Source organism: Aythya marila (genome assembly GCF_965140915.1).
Source record: "Aythya marila genome assembly, chromosome: 2".
NCBI classification, from domain to species: domain Eukaryota; kingdom Metazoa; phylum Chordata; class Aves; order Anseriformes; family Anatidae; genus Aythya; species Aythya marila.
The window spans coordinates 65,171,090-65,190,707 of NC_139043.1; the positions used below are offsets into that span (position 1 = coordinate 65,171,090).

General features: G+C 41.5%; 1 protein-coding gene across 22 annotated transcripts in view; it reads right to left on the reverse strand.

Annotated features, from left to right (window-relative positions):
• Window positions 1–19,618, reverse strand: part of LOC309875139 (uncharacterized protein) — an 80,978-nt gene that overhangs the window by 57,921 nt on the left and 3,439 nt on the right. For 7 of the 22 annotated variants that reach the window (XM_082754227.1, XM_082754243.1, XM_082754241.1 and 4 more), the window contains exons 2-4: window positions 16,462–16,562; window positions 15,027–15,193; window positions 11,577–11,687 (exon numbers count right to left, since the gene is read on the reverse strand). In XM_082754227.1, coding sequence (XP_082610353.1) covers window positions 11,584–11,687; window positions 15,027–15,193; window positions 16,462–16,562 — 372 coding nt within the window. In that variant the 3' untranslated portion in view covers window positions 11,577–11,583. The other 15 variants (XM_082754235.1, XM_082754236.1, XM_082754237.1 and 12 more) reach the window with 14 other exon arrangements.

Sequence of the window (19,618 nt, forward strand, 5' to 3'; positions counted from 1 at the left end):
TCTGCAGAACACACCTAAATTGGGTCTTTTCTTTCATTTATGGGACTAATAAATGTTATGTAAAAGCATCATCAACTTTAAATGTAACCAGATATGGAATGCAAAAAGGTCTGCTTCAGGGAGGCATACTTGGAGAGCGTAGTCATATTCAGACTCAGTTTTCACCTGGTTGTTGCAACATGAAGTATGATAATATAAACCCAAAGGGTGAAATTCAGTGCCATCATGACTAGTCCAAAACGATACTATTCTGACAGCAGTTCCAAATAAGTCAAAGAGTTAGAGCTTAAATTGTACATAAACATTGACCAGGTTTTAGTCAGATTCTCCATATAAGGCTGAAATGTCACCCTCCATGAAAACAGAACCAAGGAAAAGCACATTTCTGAAATTGCTCCATTTATCATGTTAATTCCATGTCTTTCTGTTGCAGAGCCTACTACTGGGTTTTACATCAGTCTCGGTTTCAATAAGCTTAGGATCATGCAGATCTCTGTGGTGAGTTACAAAATTACCTACGAAAGGATGCCAGATGTGCATCAAGTATGAGTAACAAGCTCTTTGCAGAATTAACATCACAATTATTATCACTCAGATCTTCCATAGTCCGAAACATACTTCATATTATTAACAATAATTCTACAGGCCTAACAAAAGTCTGCTTTCCAATCAGTTCCTATAACCTGTAACTTTTGAAATTTAAATGCCAATTTTCAGAATTTACTCTGAATTCTTTTCTATTTCTATAGCACTGGGCACAACTATTCACTCCCTTTATTCCAGCCTCCATATCATCCAGCTGCAACTCATTTTGACTTCTCTGCTGACTCAACCACATGCCACAACTGGAAATAAAGGTCAAATTCAAGGCATGCTATATGCATCTTGAGTTGGAGGTACACAGTCCAGAAACATGTGTGGTCTGCCTTATGCATCCTATATAACTAGTCAGAAAGAGGAATGCTACATATGTCAGTGTAGACTTTGGCTTAAAGACAGTTTTATTTTGCTTTTTGATGTAAGTTAGTAAAGACAGCAAGGGCATTGTGTTCAGGAGAATCTCTGAGTAAAGAAACTAAACTTTGATAGAAATGTAGTAGATAGAAATTCTGCATTGACTTTCTGGCTGGCAAAGCAAATGATACCGGAGAATTACTGCTTCATTGCCTAAGAGTCTACTAATACATGCAGCTGTAATTAACAAGCACATCCTGAAATACCTAACAATAATGATGATGGAGACATAACATGCATTTAGAGTGTGTGCAAAGTATTATTTCAGCTAGGAACATTACTAATGAGTTCCTTGGGAGCCAGCAATTCAACCTGATTTCACAGACAAGTAACACTAGATCCTAGAAACATTTGATCTACTGGATATTGCTGGCGTTGTTTACTGTTGCCTTCTCTGAACACAGACTTCTGTAATGTACCCTTCCTTAGGGCACAAATAGCTCTCTCTCTTACTCAGGAGTAGATTGTTATTCTAACTAAAACGTAAGTGTATCTCTCACTATTTCAGCAGTTATCAAAGACTCTGCATATCCTTTAAAAGTTCCCTAAGGTATGATCTGAAACTATCACCCTCCCCCAAAGATTTATACTTCAAAACAATTAGTAAATTAGTATTAGTAAACAACTGTCTTTTAATCAACATGGTAAGTATGAAAAGCTCATTGAAATTTTAAAGGACTACTCTTCATGTAGAAGCTAGGAATTAAGGACAGTCAGGCAGGTTTTCTTCCTGCAGGACAACTGAAATTTGTTGAATATTGCCTATATGTACGAACTTCTCTATAGAACTCGGTGCAACACAATTTCAACCTCTTGAAAAGGGGAAGAGAAGGGGCAAGCATAATTCATAGGGAATCTTATTGGGAAGGCAGGAAAAGGAGAAATGGGATACCCCAATGACTGTTTTGCACTTCTGAAAACGTGGTAGGCAAGACCAGAATAGTCTCTTGGAATGTGTTTTGGGAAGTAAAATGATCATTGTGAAATGCATAATCCAGCTATAAGCAGAAATCAGAGCTCTGTGCCCTCCTTAACACTTATTTTGGAGGCCACCTTCAAGGTGCTTTCAGTTTTTTTGAATATACTGTTATTGCCTATTTTGCATGATTGCATCCAGAAAAACCTCTCAAGCTCTTCAGCATAGCATGTGGCTGGCGCACACAGAGGTGCTCAGTGGCCTTCCATGTCCTTTGGCAGGGGAAAGCATTCAGCTTGCCTCACCACAGATGGTTGCATGGACAGAGCTGACACGTCAGCATATGGCAGCAGTAACAGGAGCAAGGGGTCAGCAGTATCTTTAGACCATTCTTGCCAATAAACAACATACTTCAGATAAACACAAGAAAGCCAAACAAGGCAGTTATAAAGAAGGGGATTACAGTTGTACATACCAAAAGAAACTTCACTGATGAAGAGAGAGAAGGGTCAGCTAACATTAAGTACAAAATGTCATTTTCTGCATATGCATTTTGTAGGAATTTCCTACCTAAGAAGTAGGAAAAAATTTTTAGGGTTACTTCATTAACAGGCTTATTCTGCTGTACCAGGATAATTTCCGGATGATGCAGAAGCTATTGGGCATTTCAGCACACATCTCTCCTATACTACAGTTGTCACAAATTGCCATACTCCTAGCAAACAATTATGCTATATTTTTTCACTGCTTTAATTCAGATGAATTTAAAGTGGTTTTGAAAAGTGGAGGGGACTTCATTATGTGCTTAGAAGAGACAGACTTTGACAGTTTACTGCCTTGTATTCCAATCCCCCTTCCTCCCCTTGAACATTTTGACTATGTCACTCTTACTGCTGAAATACCAACAAGATGCACATTAACACAGGTACTCCAGATGCAGATGACCTTGCTTCTGTCATACATATTTGTTCCAAGCAGTTTCTTACTATGTCGTTAACTGACAATGTTGGCATAACTGCACTGCAGCTACTTTCAAAACAGGATTTAGGAGGAACCCGTAATATCTGCTCCAGAGGAATTGAAGTACATCTAAAACATCCAGCCAAAACATAAGTTTATTTGAGGATAAAGAATAAAAGCATCACATTACCATTTTTAGTTTTCCTGTGCTTAGTTTCTGGTTAATGGATATTATTAACTGCAGTTTTCAACTACTTTTAGGTTGATGCAAAAGGGAATGCACTTTGCTAATCTAAGAAATAGCTAGAAGAACTAAGTCATGTTTAAAACTACATCACACTGTTATTCTAGGCCATCAGCACCTGCCACCCATTACATTAAAAGACGCAAAACAGCCTGACCTAAAGTTACCATAAACCATGGGTGGAGGCAGGAGGGAGGGGGTGTTAAACCAAACTCCATCTGCAATTTCCATCATGGAAAGCATGACTCAACACTTAAAGGGAATAGAGGGAAGGAGGTAACAAGGCCACCATGAAGCGGTTCATGAAGGCCACCTTAGAAGTAGTTCAGAATGCAGCAGACTGTCTTCCCTAACGCTCTTCGTTCCCTGTTCTTACTCCTACAACCAAAGTAGAATTGCACAGTGAAAAACATTCACTTAAGAGGATACTGGTGGGAGAGATGGGGCACTATAAAATAGCGCAAGCAAATACAAAGCCCATTTGATAGTAGAGGTGGCACATCGCACATATACTTTTCTGGAAAAGGAAAAATGAAGGAGAACCTATCATCTTTGCTTCTGTATACCTAACCCTTCCTAACCCTCCCTCAGGTGTTTACCTTGAAAGTGTCCTTTGCAGTCACCTATGGTCTTACAAGTCCTGTGTAGATCATTTGGATGGCAAAAGCCAGCCTAGTAAACATAAGCTTTCGCCACTTTCTTAGAGCAGTCTAAAATCTCTTCTGCTGCCCTGTCCTCAACTCCTTAATACCAAGAGAATTAGTCATCATTCTTACCATGCCAAGCGCTAAGTAATACCTGTTCTTGGCTATCTAATACCCCTTCTGTTTTGCTTGTTTGATGACTGGAATGCATTGTGTTCTTTTAAATTAGCTCTGTTAGGAGGATTTTAAACATAGAACTAAGCATTTTCTTCACTATAACCAGACTGTACAGAGTAAGTAAGATCATGGTGCATGGCACAATGGACTCAAGTCAAAACGTAAAACAAGCTGCTGAGTAACTACAGAGAGGGGAAGCAGGTTAACTTAGCTCTGCTTCTTTACTATTCTGCTGCCTGTGTACTCCTTGATCATGAGCTAGCCCCACTGGTAGCAGATGTTAGCAGAGACCCGCTCACCAAGAACTGGTAAAAGAGATTACTTCTCAAAAGCATATTGTGAGAACTAATTAAGTCTAGTTTGCAGATGTCAATGTATTACTTGAGATCTTCTCTTGCATCACTTAAGCAATAAGGATGGGGGCATGTGGGGGAGTTATGCTAGCTCTGAAAAACTGGGAAAAAAAAATCTTTTTTTAAATGACATTCTAATTATGAGAAGTTCAAATCTAGCCAGAAGGCTTTGTTCAAACAGTGACAGTTGCGCGTGATGCTATGCATGTAGGTGTCACAGTTCACACCAACAGAGCATAACGCTACTAGGAACGTGACTTCAGAAGATTATAGCTTTGAAATACAAATCCCTAACCAAGGTCGCTTCTGCAAACATAACCTTTAAGAACTGGCAGAAAGCATTTTTCTTCTTTATAAGTAGTGACTGTTATTACACACTGTGCTATTTAAAATCTTCTATGAAAAATAAAATCAAACAGGTTCTGAATTTTGTAACTTTACTGCCTTATAATTACATAAGAGATGCTGATATAGGGTAACATTGTAATCCATCTTTCCCGTTTTTTTTTAAAGTACTTGGAAACATGTAGAGAAGCTTACGACGTTTTTCAGATTGTCCCAACATAGCGAAGAAATTCACTGCTTCTAGCATAGCTTTTCTAGCTTTGAAAGAAGTCTGCTTTGAGTGGCAGTTTCTCAGACTCCTTTTGACACTCTTAGTAATTGATATTCCCGCTACTTTTTTTTGTTCCCCACAATCCCAATTGCTGAAAACAAAACATTGTTAAAACCACTACAGGAATACCTATTCCTGACTGTACACCTTTAAAAATATGCTGGACCTGGATAGATTTAACGAGTTAAACTTCCACCTGGCAGGTACAGCATTTTCATGGTTAAGTGCCCCTATTTTAGTTTAATAGGACTACCATGGAGAAGTCTTCCATGGTAGTGTTTTGCAAATGGAAGGCTTCCCTTCCTCAAGGGAGGATCAACACAGGAGAGCTAACCCAGTTAAAAAAAAAAATAAAAAAAAATTAACATGAGCATCTCATAGAGCACAGCTGCCCAAAGTTCTGCCACTTCATGATTCTTTTTTTTTCTTTCCATACTGAACTAGAGATACAGTCTCTATCAAGTGTACTGGGATTTCTACTATAGGCTTTGGCGCCTTCTGCAGCATCTAACACTGGATATGCAGGGGCATTACCAGAAGAAAAACAATTAACTCATCAGTGCCTCAGTATACAGAGCGACAAGAGTAACTTGCCACTTCACTTTATTGTCTGTGTTCGATACCTAACCACTAGGAGCCAGACAGAATTGCTTTGCAAACAAGAATTTCCATGAACTCCCCGTTCCCCCAACCTACAAAAACTCTGTCAGTTGTAGCAGCTCATGAACTTTGCTGGAAAGGAAGCTGCAGGCTGTCCCTCAAAGATGTTCTGTAGGTGCCCTTAGGGCATCACCAATGTTATGTTTCCAAGAGAAAACAGACTAGGCATTGGGCAGCTCTAACAGAACACCTATAGCACAAAAGGATACAAATCCAAATGTTGTCATTTCCCCAGGGCCAAACAGGGGGTGCACATTTCCCCTATCTCCTAGTCAGGGTAGCTGGTTGCTTACCTACAGGACTCTCCCTCACCACCTGTGGCACGGCACAATCTGACTTGAAGCCAAGTACCCCCTCCTAAGAGAAGGTAGCACCACAATGCTGGGATTGTAACCTGCTTCCCCTACAAAGCTATGAAGCCTTTCTTCTGTTCAGCTGCAGTGGAGTCATTCAACTGATTTGATCTGGAAAGCCTTCAGGCTTACCATAGCCTCAGAGGGCCTCCTGTTTCCAGTAGAGTTCACACTGGCCAAGCACATGAAAAGCAAACTTGATGGTGGGTGACTTTCAGCTGTGCAGTGTGACACCAACCTCCACCTTCCTCTGGCACTCACACCTGCTCCATATAATTCACATCATGCTCCTAAAATGAGTTCTGAAAGTCCTTTGATACAAGTTCATCAAGGTCTTACTCAGTGAGAGGCATATCATTTACTCACAATGAACCTGCCAAGAGACCAGTCTGCTTAATACAATGGGCTGCAGTTTTGCACCAGTGGTTTTCACGTGAGAAACAAACAGGTGTAACAAATCAGGCACAATGTGCCCACCACATCAAACATAGACACCTCCTGAATATTAAAAGGCCTTGGGAACTTTATGATGTTTTCTATTTGTGTCTTGCTGAATGCAATAGGTTCATGTACACAGCATGTGGTTGTACTTTGGCCAAAAAAAAAAAAAAAAAAGAGAGAAAGAGAAAGACTGCAGATTGATCTTTCTTCCACTGCAGTCAACAGGAGTTTTGCTGTGCAAAACTGACACAGAGAAGTTTCCTTCCTCCCACATTAGCTGCTTAAATACAGCAGGTCAGTTTGGATAGGGAGGGGAAGGAAGACTGGCCAAAATAGAGAGAAGGTATTAAAATGCAGTCATTTCAGGTGTATCAACCCAACATTAACTTACAACCAATAGCAAAGCAGGATGATAGGAGTCTGCCTGTATGTTCTGTGAATGTAGAATAAAACAAATACATACACATACCCTGTGAGCAATAAATTAGGAATCATACCATGATTATGGTTCTCCTCCTAGATTTGCATCACAGATTACCTCTAGACTTGTAACTTGTTTCCCCTCATAAAAGATGCTTTCCTCATTCAATTAGCAGAAGTTGTTCATTGCATTATCACACCTAGTGTACAATTAAGAACTATTTCAGGTTATTTATATCCAAAAAGACTCAAATTAAAACAAGCATCTCAACCTTGGAGTTCTTAGCTTTCAAGCTTCTGCCATTTCTTTAATGAACAGATTGTGATTTCTTGGGTGAAGGAAGAGAAATACAAACTTCTTTCCCACACTCCATTCCTTAAATGCTTGTTGACTCTTTTTGCCACTTTTCTGCCTTTCTTCTCACATGCTCTCTATATCTCAGTCCAATAGCTTTGCTCAATGAACTTAAGCATCTCTCCATGAATTCCAAGTCCCGCTTTCCTTCTGATCTTCCCCAGCAGCTTCCAATCTCACATTTCAACAGGGTGCTCGCAGCCCAGAAAGCAACCCATGTCCCAGGCTGCATCAAAAGCAGTGTGGTTAGCAGGGCAAGGGAGGTGATTCTCCCCCTCTGCTCTGCTCTCATGAGACCCCACCTGGAGCCTTGCTTTCAGCTCTGGGACCTCCAGCACAGAGACAAGGAGCTGTTAGAGCAAGTCCAGAGGAGGGCCACAAGGATGATCAGGGTGACCAAGGACAGGCTGAGGGATTTGGGGTTGCTCAACCTGGAGAAGAGAAGGCCCCAGGGAGACCTTAAAGTGGCTTTCCAGTACCTAAAAGGGGTCTACAGGAAAGCTAGGGAGGGACCCTTTGTCAGGGAGCGCAGTGATAGGACAAGGAAGTATGGCTCTAGACTGAAAGAGAGCAGATATAGATTAGATATTAGAGAGCAATTCTTCACTCAGAGGGTGGTGAGGCGCTGGAACAGGTTGCCTGGGGAAGCCATGGATGCCTCATCCCTAGAAGTGTTCAAGGCCAGGCTGGATGGGGCTTTGAGCAGCATGGGCTGGTTGGAGGTGTCCCTGCCTGTGGCAGGGGGGTTGGAAATGGATGGTCTTTAAGGTTCCTTCCAAACCAAGCCATGCGGCAATTCTATGATTTTCTCCTCATGAAAGCAAAATTCTCTTTTGCCTCTACCTCCCCTGCATTCAGTGTCTCAGCACTTCTGGCTGGCATTTTTCTAAATAAATGAGTATTTTTCTAAAACCAGGCATGAGGCTTGTGAACCCCAGGGGTAATGTTAGGGCAAAAAATGGATCTGATTAAATATCATTTCTCAACAGGCCTGGCAAAACACAGATGACAGAATCAGGGTACTTACTGAGAAAGATAGAACATTTGGGGATAGACTCTGCAGTAACTGGTGCTGTTTATTAACCCTGCCTATAATTACACAAGTCAATAAGAAACAAATTAGCTGTGCCTAGGCAGTGTCCCACTGACATAAGGGAGCACACACAGCCAGCTGAAACAAGTCCTTTCTCTTTGACAAGCATTCAGTAATGGGTTTGCTACACCTGAAGCAAAGCTTTATTTCAACACTTATTTCAAAAAAGCAGCAACTAGGACAACATGCCCCAGTGATCTGTGTAATTGAGTTCATGATACATGTATATCACAATGTTTACTAAGGAAAGCAGCAGATGGTAGTTACTGTTGTTTTGGGTTTTGTGTGTTTTTTTTTTTGTTGTTGTTTTGTTGTTTTTTTTTTTTTTTTTTGAACAAGGCCATGTATGTATATCATGATTATACTCAGGGTATTCCTGTTGAAAACATCACTTTAATTCAGTAGAGGATATTAAAGTTTGTTTACAAAACATACACTCCATGCAAAGAGCAGCAGATGGAGTTAACAAGCTCACCTGCTGTTTTACTTATAAACATTCTTGTAAGAGGCTGTGTGTTTTAAATGCATATGAGACATGATTAGTAATCGTTTCCTGGGGAGGGGATGTAAACACTCTGAGGAAGGTGGCATAGCTCTGGGAGAGGGTAAAACTCCAAGGCAGAAATAAAGGCAGCCCTATCACACAAGCTTATTTCCAGCTTCATAAAATAATAGACACTGGAAGCAGATCTCAGGTGCCCCCAAAAGAAATTTTGAGTGTGTGTTTGGACATTCAAAAGAACAGATTCCTTGCAGGGAATTAACAGTCTCCAGCTTGAAATTACACTGGGCTGAAACTACACAATTTACCACATGCTTGTTCTGTCTCTTCAGGATACAGCAACGTCTGAAGGACATTCCTTAGGAGGTCCAACATTCCTAAGGACATTCCTTAGGAGGTCCAATGAGAAATGCAAAAGCCACCCTTCTAGGAGCTAAGTGTAGCCTTAAGCAAATTTTCTAGGATTTAACACTATTGTCCTGGTGACCATAAGTTTCATCAGCTGCTTTCAGTGACTGTATTTCTACATACATGCAAGAATGGCACAAGTTCACAGTAATGATTTGTAACACTGGTCAAAGTGATATAGACAAGCAGTGGGGAAAAACATATTAAACAATACCAGTTTAAGAAATATTTGAAGATAGTGGTAAAGTTAATTAGCATCACCCTTTAGGTGGCAAAAAGTTCAGAGAGTGTGTTTGCTATCTTGAATACTTGGGATACAGTTCCCATTCCGGTCTGGGCTATATGTTCAACACAGATCAGAATTTCCTGCCCTGAAATTACGGAAAATAATTCAGAAGGATAACATTCTCTGCTTCATGTTTTCTATTTGTCTTTAAGAAACACAGATTTAACACACTAGCATGATACTTCATTTATGAAGAACATCCTAGTCTGATGCAACACCTGCTATGGACAGGCAAAAAGGAGTGTTTCCTTTCCATTAAGCACTGGCAATAGCAACAGCGTGCTTGCTTTGCAATGGAACAGTGCTGCCTGCAACATGTTTTTCTCAGTTAAAAGTATTTGGAGCTTGGCCTTTAGAGTGTGTTTGTGTACACGTAATGGTCCCAAACATTGGAGCTGAATTAATACAAGCTTTTGTGAAGGCTCAATATGCTGCCTTTGTTCCTTTCCGAATTCACCAAATACTAACTTTACATAAATAAATGTATAAATAAACCTTAACATCCTGGCATAAGAACTGGGGCCTAGAATGACAATATAACCACCCCACAGAGTCAGGCTTTCTAGTGTGCAAGTGCGTGTACCTTCATAATTATGTAATTGATTACTTTAAGCCAGGAAGACTTGTAACAGTGTGTACTTCAGGGCAGATTCCAGTTAGCTGCTTAGGGCATTCTCCACAGAAGGGAGAGAGAGCAATTGAAGTGTCCTTGGGCAGTAAAGAGATGTGAACGTCAATAAATAGATGTGATCTTCCCTTTGGAAAATGAGCGAATAAGAAGCAGCCACCACTGTTTTATGAAGAGCTCTGACATCATACAGATGCTTGTATCACAACCCACAGGTGAGAAATCAAAAAGAGGTGGAGGAATTTGTGACTCCTGAAAACAGCACATTGCTGAGGCTGAGAGTTAGATTTTCATGTCCCCTACAACAGCAGAAAGGTTTTAAGGATCTGCATTTAGACAGAAATATCTGAAGCATGCATTAGGTTCCTGAATCTTTTTGGAAGAGTCCTCTGTCCATCACCTTATTCATACCAATTTCCCCAGGGTAGCAGATGCTTGCTAAGTCAGGGTCTGAATGAAATCCGAAACATTATGATTTCCTTAATTTGATTTTTACAGAACAAAGATGGAGAACATCTGTACCACTTTAATAAAAGTTTGTTTTATTTTAATAAGAAGCAGCTCTACATTCAGCAGCACTCTGTGCTCCATTCAATGAACTTCTATTTTTCAGACATTTAATTGCTTGAAAGAAAAAGGAAAAAAAAAAAAAAGAAAGCTTTACTCTGATGGAGTAAACCCAGTCAAAGGCTGTGCTGTGCTCACTGGGATTGCTTGTAAGCAGCTAGAGGATACAAGCATACAACAGGAGCAGTGTCTTTGCTAGCAGAATTTTAAACCCAGACAGGCAAAACACTGCATGCTGGGCTACTCTCTGATACTAGAACAAGATACAAGGACTTTTAATATTGTTTTTAGGGGAAAAAAGTAACAGTGGGAGTTGACAGAGAACAGACTGGCTGCCCAAGCACTTCAGAAGCTGTTGTCGACGGGAGGAAGACACAGACGCTCAATATGAGTGAACAGTGAACTTCAACTTTAATGGATAGCTCAGTCGCCTTTTATCTATTCCGAAACTCGTAAACATTCTTAAACTAAACTTAGGATTGGCTAACACTTTCCCGCGCTATGCAGTTGCTACCGTCCTGCCCCAGGGGGTCTATCCAATCGCCTAAGGGCATCGTGTTCTTGATCCTGATTGGCTCTCAGCCACCTGCGTACGTGCCCAGATCCATGTAAGCTAAGTACGGTACTTTATTAGCTTATTGCCTGCCAATTGCCCCACATTCACATGTCCCACCTCACTTAACCATTCCTCAACAAGAAGCAAAGAAGAAAACCAGAAACGGGAAAAACATCCAGCCTACCTCCAGCATAGCTAATTTCAGCTTTCATCAGAAACCAAGCATTTAGGTTCTTGCTGTCTATACACCAGGTTATTGCTGCTTCATGCTAAGCTTCAGTGGCTTACCATGGCAGGAGGAGCAGGGAGTGAGGACAAAGGTGCCACCCTCACTGCAGACCTTGCTGTTTGGCAAGCATGGGGGTCTGCATGTGTTTACTCACCTGGCTTTTATTCCAAGACTGGCCACTGTCCATTCCTGGCAGGCACTGCCTTGGCGTTTTCCGCTGGAGGACTTGGGGGAAGAGGTGATGGGTGGCAGCGAGGCTTAGGAACTTGAAAATAACCAAAAAAAGAAAAAGGGAAAAAGGCTCACTCCATCTGAGTTCATATAACATATTTCTCAATTTATATAAATAGAAATAATAAAATCCAAGTACTTACAAGTGTAGTGCAATCAATTCACTGCTACAAAAATCAATTATTTTAGACATCACCGTATAACAATAGCCAACGACATCAGTTCTGTTTTTCCTCAGCTCCAGAAAAAGCTGTGGGCTATGAGGGATATGCGTTGGTTTTGAGTTTAAGTTGAGTATCAAGGACTGTTGGGAATAAAACTGATACTAAGCCTGACTCATTCATCTGGGGAATAAAATTACTGCAGGGGAAGGCAGAAAAGAAAGAAGATGCAGCTTCTCTCTACCACCGTGCTTGATACACATCCATCTAGACTTTTTCTGCATTGCCAAATGGGGAGAGAGACACTGCACCTTCCTCTGGAGGAGACAATTCCTGTTTTCTCCCAGCTGACCTTTAAGAGGGCCCGGAGTGACTAAACAAGGATGAAGGAATCCATGCTCTGGGGCTAAACAGAGGGTACAGCTTTCCAGAGCACCCCAAGAGCCACAGGCTGCCAACACTACACCGACAGTAGCATTAGCTGCAAACATCCCATGTCAGCTTTTAATCTCTTCCTCTGCTCCTCTCTCACAGAGAGGAACGACTTGTGACCTTTGGGAAACTATTTTCTGCCATGTTCCTGAGCTTTGAGAGATTTGGATTGTCTTCTTTATCGACAGTTGCAGTAACTAGGAATGGGGACCAAGAAAAAATTCTGAAGTCTTAAAGTAACCAGATTGCAGGAGGTGTAGCTCTAATTTGTATTTTAATAAATAAATAAATAAATAAAAAACCTAGTCATTACATTGCATAGTTTGTAATGAAATTTTGATAGCATATAGTGCAAATCTGTTTCATTAGTAAGGTGACAACAACAAGAAGTCATCTTATTGAATCACTAATCTCCAAGTGACAGCTATGTGTTTTCATGGAAGACTACAGTCTGAGTACCAGTTAAGGTCAGAGTGTGTCCACATACAAGGTTTCGAACCATGTCATTAGAAAGCATGAGCAGGACATAACTGGTTTTGTTTCCAGCAAAAGGTTTTGCTGTTACCAGCAAAAGGTTTCAAAATAACACATTTTTATCAGGACATAGGATAAGAATATTCATACAATAGGAGCTGTTGGAGAAAAGAAAAGTTGCTAAGGGAAAGAGTTTTCACAGTTTACAGGTTGTTTTATCAAGGAAGTAACCATGAACGAAGTGATCTGTGTGCTTCCATTGCAGTTACCTTTCACGTGAAGTGCTTAGCTCAGGTCTTGTATGTCAAATAGTGTCTGTAGTGGGAGCGCTTCCATATGCACACCAGATGACACCTCATCTTTGTTCTTGGCTGTTATCAAGCCTCTGACCTGCCACAAGTCCCTCAGGGAAGCGGAGATGCCACCTCAACACACTTTGCCAATTGAGTCAATATCATTTTATACCCTTTTTAAGTGGAGAAAAGGGAGGCTGCCTGAAGAAGTTCAGCCTGCCAGCCAGAAGCACAACCAAGAGCAGAACAAGGGCCTCATTAGCCCCAGACAGTCACCTTCCAGTTTAAGTATGCAGATACTCTGTTTGGTTGGGGCAGGGAAGGGCATCATTCCAAATTAAAATCTGTGCTATGAATTTATTTCTTTTAAAATCTAATTTTTTTCCCCCCTTATCAAGTATGCTTATGTAAGTTCATAAGAGAATGTTTGTTTAGACAAAAACACCCTGCCATAATTACCCCTTATGCCCATCACACAACAGTTAATGTTTAAATGGTCCCACCACCCCTGTTATTGGGATTATGAGGACATAATTTCAACCACAAGCAAGTTTACACAGTCATACTGCTGAGCCCCATAACAGAATTGGCACAGGACCTTAGGGAGACAGGAGGAGACACTGGGAGAGTCCCTTCATTCCCTAGTAAAAGGCGTTGTTGTGAGCTTACAGGGTGATGGGAGTACAACAGCATGCAACAGGGCTGTGGGGAAGAAGGCAGGAGCAGGGACAGGACAAATTACCACAACCTCAGCTGCAGAAAATAAAATATCCCAGGCGGTGCATCATGACCAGTCAGCAGCTTCTCTGGGGCAGTGTCCTCTAAGATGCATGACACTGAGGAAGAGGGATAAAAGTGTGACCAGGCAAAATGCTAGAGAGGTGAAGGTCCCACAAATTTACTTGGTACTGTAACAGGTGCTACTTCAGGTAATTTTCACCACATTATCCCAAGAGTTATCTGTTTTAGTTTACTGTTTCCATCCGTTCCAGCACAGACTCATGCCACAGAAAACAAGTTGCCTGTCAAGCACTGGTTATACAAGTGGAAGAGGTCCACTGTCCTGCTCTAGCAGAAGTCCTGGGTTGGCCACAAGTCTTATAATGGTTTTAATGTGACTTTCCTGAGAAGCAGTATCAGGCAATACAACAGCTAGCTCAGCGTTAGGTACATTATGTAGTTCCTTCCACTATAAGAATAGAAACAGTTTTTCTTGGAATGAAAAACAAGGTCCATGAGCCCCTCTCAATTAAGCACCATCAAAAGGAGCAAAATAAACTTGTTTTCCTAAGCCTTGGTGATGTAGCTGCATCACAGCTAGTTTACATTGTAAAAACCTGTCTTTCACAACACAAAGTCCACGCTCCTCACAAGCAAGGGAGGAGAGCAGAAGTCTTATGGACTCCATAAATTTTGTGTACCCAGAACTACCTAAGCATTGTCAGAAAAAATAACAAGCAAAATCCTTCTCATCACAACCCAGCTGCAAGGGGTTAGTATGTTTGTTTGGCATCCATCTTTTATATTCTGTTTGTTGCACGAAGTAGGAGACACACTGGTTTTACACAGTGACAGACACATTTCTCCAGTGATGAAGACTGGCTGTCCTGCCACGAAAAGTTGTTAGCATCAGGAAAGAGACAACACTTCCTCCTCCAGAAGAGGGGTGCTATCCTAGCAACAAAATTCTGATACTCTTCCCTATGACCATTATCACATGATTCAGTAGTCTCAGCACCACTTGTCTAATTTCTGTCCTTACAGATATTAATTATAATCTATCAGAGATTAGACTAATTATAAACTGTAGCACACCAATGCAAGCAGATTCAATAGTTGGATCTTAGCCAATTTAGAGTTCAAGGACTTCACCTTCAACCACTGCTTTTATTGATAGTTACAAAAAGCTACATCCATCAGAAGCTGAAACTTTAACCTCCTACTATGAAAGTAAAATCCACAGCATGGGAACACTTGCATTAACAATCATCAAACATTGGGGTAAGTACATACCAAAAGAGTGCGAAACAGCCCAAGGAAGAGACACTCCTGCTTTTCTCTGATACTTTCTCTGCTCTCCAAGCCCTGTAAGAGGGAGTTCTCTTGGTCTACAGCCTCGCTTTCTCTCCACCTGGCTCCATTTTGGCTGGGGAAGGGCATGAACACAGCAGCCGGAGGCTCTGGACAGAACGAAGAGGTTAAACAAGGAGTGGTTGGACTTCTTACAGCTTGAAGCAATCCCTTGCTAGGGGCCTGAAACCAGGGCCTGTAAAACCAGGCCTCCTTTTGTAGGTCTTCCAGCCCAGAATATTTATTCTCTGTCTTTGTCACAGAGCGCACGAGGGAAATGATTTTGCTGCTGGATTAACAAGGAACCTTATTAAAGGTTCCTACTAAATTCCAAAACTTCTGCTGCAACTGGGACAAGTTTTTCCTTTAGGCCATCCTGTGGCCATGCAATTCATGACATCTGCGGGTAACAGGCAACACAGCTTCATTGCCTGTGCTGCTGCAAGTAAAGTTGTACCCTACTGCTGGCCCACAAAACCATGCCCCTCTCTTCAGTGCTTAGTGAGAGTTTTCTTTGCAAAACCACAGGCATAATTTTTACTTGGTGGTTTCAAAAAGGCACGCTACATATTCCCCTGAAAAAACACAGAGTTCCTTATTTACTTTCTCAAAAATACCTGTCAACCATTAAAAGCTGTTTTGCAACAACCCAAGGTAAGGAAGCAGCATTTCCCAGTCCTTGAGAGCTTCAAAGTACAGCTCAGCCCAACTCAACACCAAGCAAACTGAGTATCTTGCACTTGCTGGAGGGGCTAATGATGCATGTGTTCCTCACAGGCCTCCTCCTGCTGCTCTGCAAGATGGGAGCTGTCATAAACAAAGCACAGATGCAGCATGACAGAGCTTTGAGGTGTTCATGAGGTAGCCTCACATTGAAGGCTACCCCAGGAGAGCTGAGGTGGCTGCACAGCACATGAGGTATGGGCAGCAAGATATAGGGCTCCCAGGGCCCCCTTCCCAGCACCTTAAAAACCTGGGAGCAAACCACTGGATTCCAGCATTCAGTGCACCACCCAAGGACATTCCTGGGAGCATAACCTAGTGTATTTCTGTCATTTTGACAAGAAAATTGGATTGTTATTGTTTTTGTTTGTTTGTTTTGTTTTGTTTCTGAGCCTCACACCTCCTCCAAACTCCTATTTGCCCCTGTATCACTGAACTCCGGAGAGCAGCAAGTAACGCTGGGCTATAGAACTATCTCAGAGGTCTTGACTGTGAGAGTCCACAAAATGCCAATCCAAAACAAAGCCAGCTAACAAAAGAAAAGAAAAAAAGAAAAATCTCTGAGCACATTACAGCAAGATAAAAAGAATAGCATTTGCCTGGCAAGCTTGTGTCAAGTTGTGTATGAAGTCAAAAGCAGAGAGCAAAGACTCACTGTAAACAAAGAGAATGATTCGTCTCCTGGGGATTTGTCTCAGGGGCAGAGTCAAAAGAGCTGATTTCCTTCCCTGTGTGGTGGTGAATCTGTTGAACGACCTAGAAATAGAATAACTTTATATGTTATCAGAAATATCTTCTCTTTCATCTGCCTGTGTAACATGGAAGGTGCTGATAAGAATCCCTTTGTGTGAAATCTGATTTGGTTGGTGCTTTTGTGCAAGTAACTCAAAAGGGACAACAGCAGGAGGAGGAAATCAAAATCTCATGCACTTGCTTAGACTTGACCTAATAACTGCTACAATTCCATGGACTGCACACCACAAGCATGTTCTCCTACTGTTTGTAGCTTTGTCTGTGAACAGCTGAAAGATGATCTATTTAAGCAAGTTCTTCTTTCAGAATGATTTCCCTAAAAAATTTATAACAGGAATCCCTGAGCTGTGTATCCTTTGCAGCCATGTTACTAGGAATAGTCTGTATTCAAAATGCTAGCCAGACTGGTTAAGTTTGAATGGCCTGAGTAATCACGTGAAATTATATGAATAACTTCTATTTTTTTCAGTCTCAGCTGCACAGCAGAAACAAGTACTCATGAGCTTATAATTCATTATTTCTACACACTCTTTACACTATGTCTACAGAGATCTCTGCCATTACCAGGGAAAGGAGCAGTAGTGGCAGCAGAGTATGCAGCAGGTATAGAAGGGGTTAATAACTCCAGTATATGAAATGCATCTGAATCTTAAGTCTCTTTCCATGCGGAGAAGAAAAACTGTATCTGTTTAATTGATAAATCTCATCTGAGCAACATGTAATAACCAGTGGTATCAGCATTTGGTGGCATTTCATTACATGCTCAAATGCAAATCCATGCTAACAGGACATTATTTAGTTTACCAAGCTGAGGACTCTAGGACTGAGAAATGCTGAAAGCAAGATTACTTTATAGTTTGAGGGCACTCCTTTCATGCATGAAAACATAAATGCACATTCATGAGTTCTCCGAGGTTTATCAGACGTATTTCATATGTTGCATCTGTCCTCCAACACACAAGGGCAGCAGTGGGAACAGCACTTCAGCTTCTGCTGGGAAAGCAATAAAGTTAATCTGAGCGGAGATAAAGCTAACACATAAAAGAAATATTTTTCATTATTATTTATTTAATGAAAATGTTCATGTGTGTTGTGACAAAATGCATTATCACATATTTTCTGGCATATGGTGACAACACATGTTCATGTGTGTTCAGGCATGTTGTGAAAAAACATGTTTTCAGGCGTGTTGTGAGAAAACGTGAATAGACGTGTTTTCAGGCATTTGGTTACAACACCTGTTTATGATTTCAGGGCTTTGATGACAACGCACGTGTTCACGTGTGTTGCAACAAGATGCATTTTCACATGTTTTCAGGTGTTTGGAGAAAACGCGCCAGGCGTGGACACCTCTGTACACCTGTGTTGTGACAATACACAATTTCATGTTTTCAGGGGGTTGGCAACAACACACATGCTCACTCATGTTCACACGTTCAGCCTATGGAAGCAGCACGTGGTCACGCGTATGGAGGTGTGTGGCTGCAACATGCCTGTTCACTTCTGAAGTGGCAACACATGCTCACGCATGTCCAGGCATGTGGTGGCAACACGTGTTCACACATGTGGAACCATTCAGTGGCAAGACATGTTTACATGTGTTGAAGTGTGTATTGGGAACACTCATGTTCTCATGTGTTCTGCTGTGTGACGGCCACATGCCTGTTCATGGATGCGTCAGCAACACATGATTCTGCCTGTGGCAGTAACACAAGCATTCATGTCTGTGGAAGCCTGTTGCAGTAACGTGTGTTCAAACATGTGGCTACACCCATGTTCATGTGTGTGGCAGCTACCCCCATGCTGACGCCTGTTCAGGCATGTGGCAGCTACATGCATGTTCAGGTGTGTGGTGGCTACACGTGTTCAGGCACAAGGCCTGAACACGTTCAGGCATCCAGGAGCAATAGCCTTGTCCACACATGTGGTGTTAAGAGACGTTTTCCATGTATGGTTGAAATGTGTGTGGTTCAGGCACATGGCAGCGACTCCCGTGTGGCATTCATTTATGTACCCTGAGACATTTTTTCTCATATTCTGACCTGGTCCTCTGTCTGTCTCCACTCTGCATCACTGCTGCTCACTCCTTTTTGTTCAAATGCCTTTCAACTTCAGCTCCCACCTCACTCACCGGTGGTTCTGGCTGTTACATAGCCTTTTTGCTTAATTGCCATTCCAATTTCTCCTTCATTACTGAAACCTGCTTTGCAAAAAAACACATGGAAAAAATAATCTACTGCTCTGACACAAGACCAGTGATGTTTTATTCTCATATATTCATCAAGAAGAACATCCAGGTTAGTCCCATAAAGCCAGTGATTATATATGTCAGTAATAAAAGGATGGGACACTCAAGAAGTCATCAGTTCACTGCTTCAAGATACCCAGAAGTATTATCACAAATATTATCACTGCTCCGGTTTTCTGAGTCTGACAGGTATTTCTAAGTCTGAGGAAAATGAATAACAGTGAAGTAATGCCATAAGCCAACTCTCAATACTCTGCATCCAACTCCTCTTTAAAAAAATAAAATAATCAGAATTCATTAATTCATTCCCCTTCATTTTTCCCCCACTATTGTTGGCAGTGTTGGGAAAACGGCCATTTAAAAAACACAAAATCATGAAAAACTTTTAGGTTGCAGCAACAAATCAAAGTCACAGCCACTGTATATTAAAACAAATCATAGCACCAGAATGCTAGGCAAACGATTTCCAGTTCAGTGGGCAACTCTGTGATTGTAATGAGGTCCGAAATGAAAAGCTTTAATTGTGCACCTCTTCTGGGTATTCCCTGGTGTTGACAAGTTTCCGAGCATCTTTGGAAGCTGCTACATCGCTGGTTGCACAGTGGACACCCCAATTCAAGTCCCCAGGACACCCCTTACAGACAGCCTGGGATGACAGCTCATCTCCCTCTCTAGGAGGCTTGCAGTGTTCTGCAACAAACGTTCACTCCATGCCATTCATAGCTGAATCAATGCATGTTCTTAATCCCACCTTACTGATTTGTCAGCAGCTCCAACTGGTAACTGCTCTCCTCTCCAATGAGAAAGATGA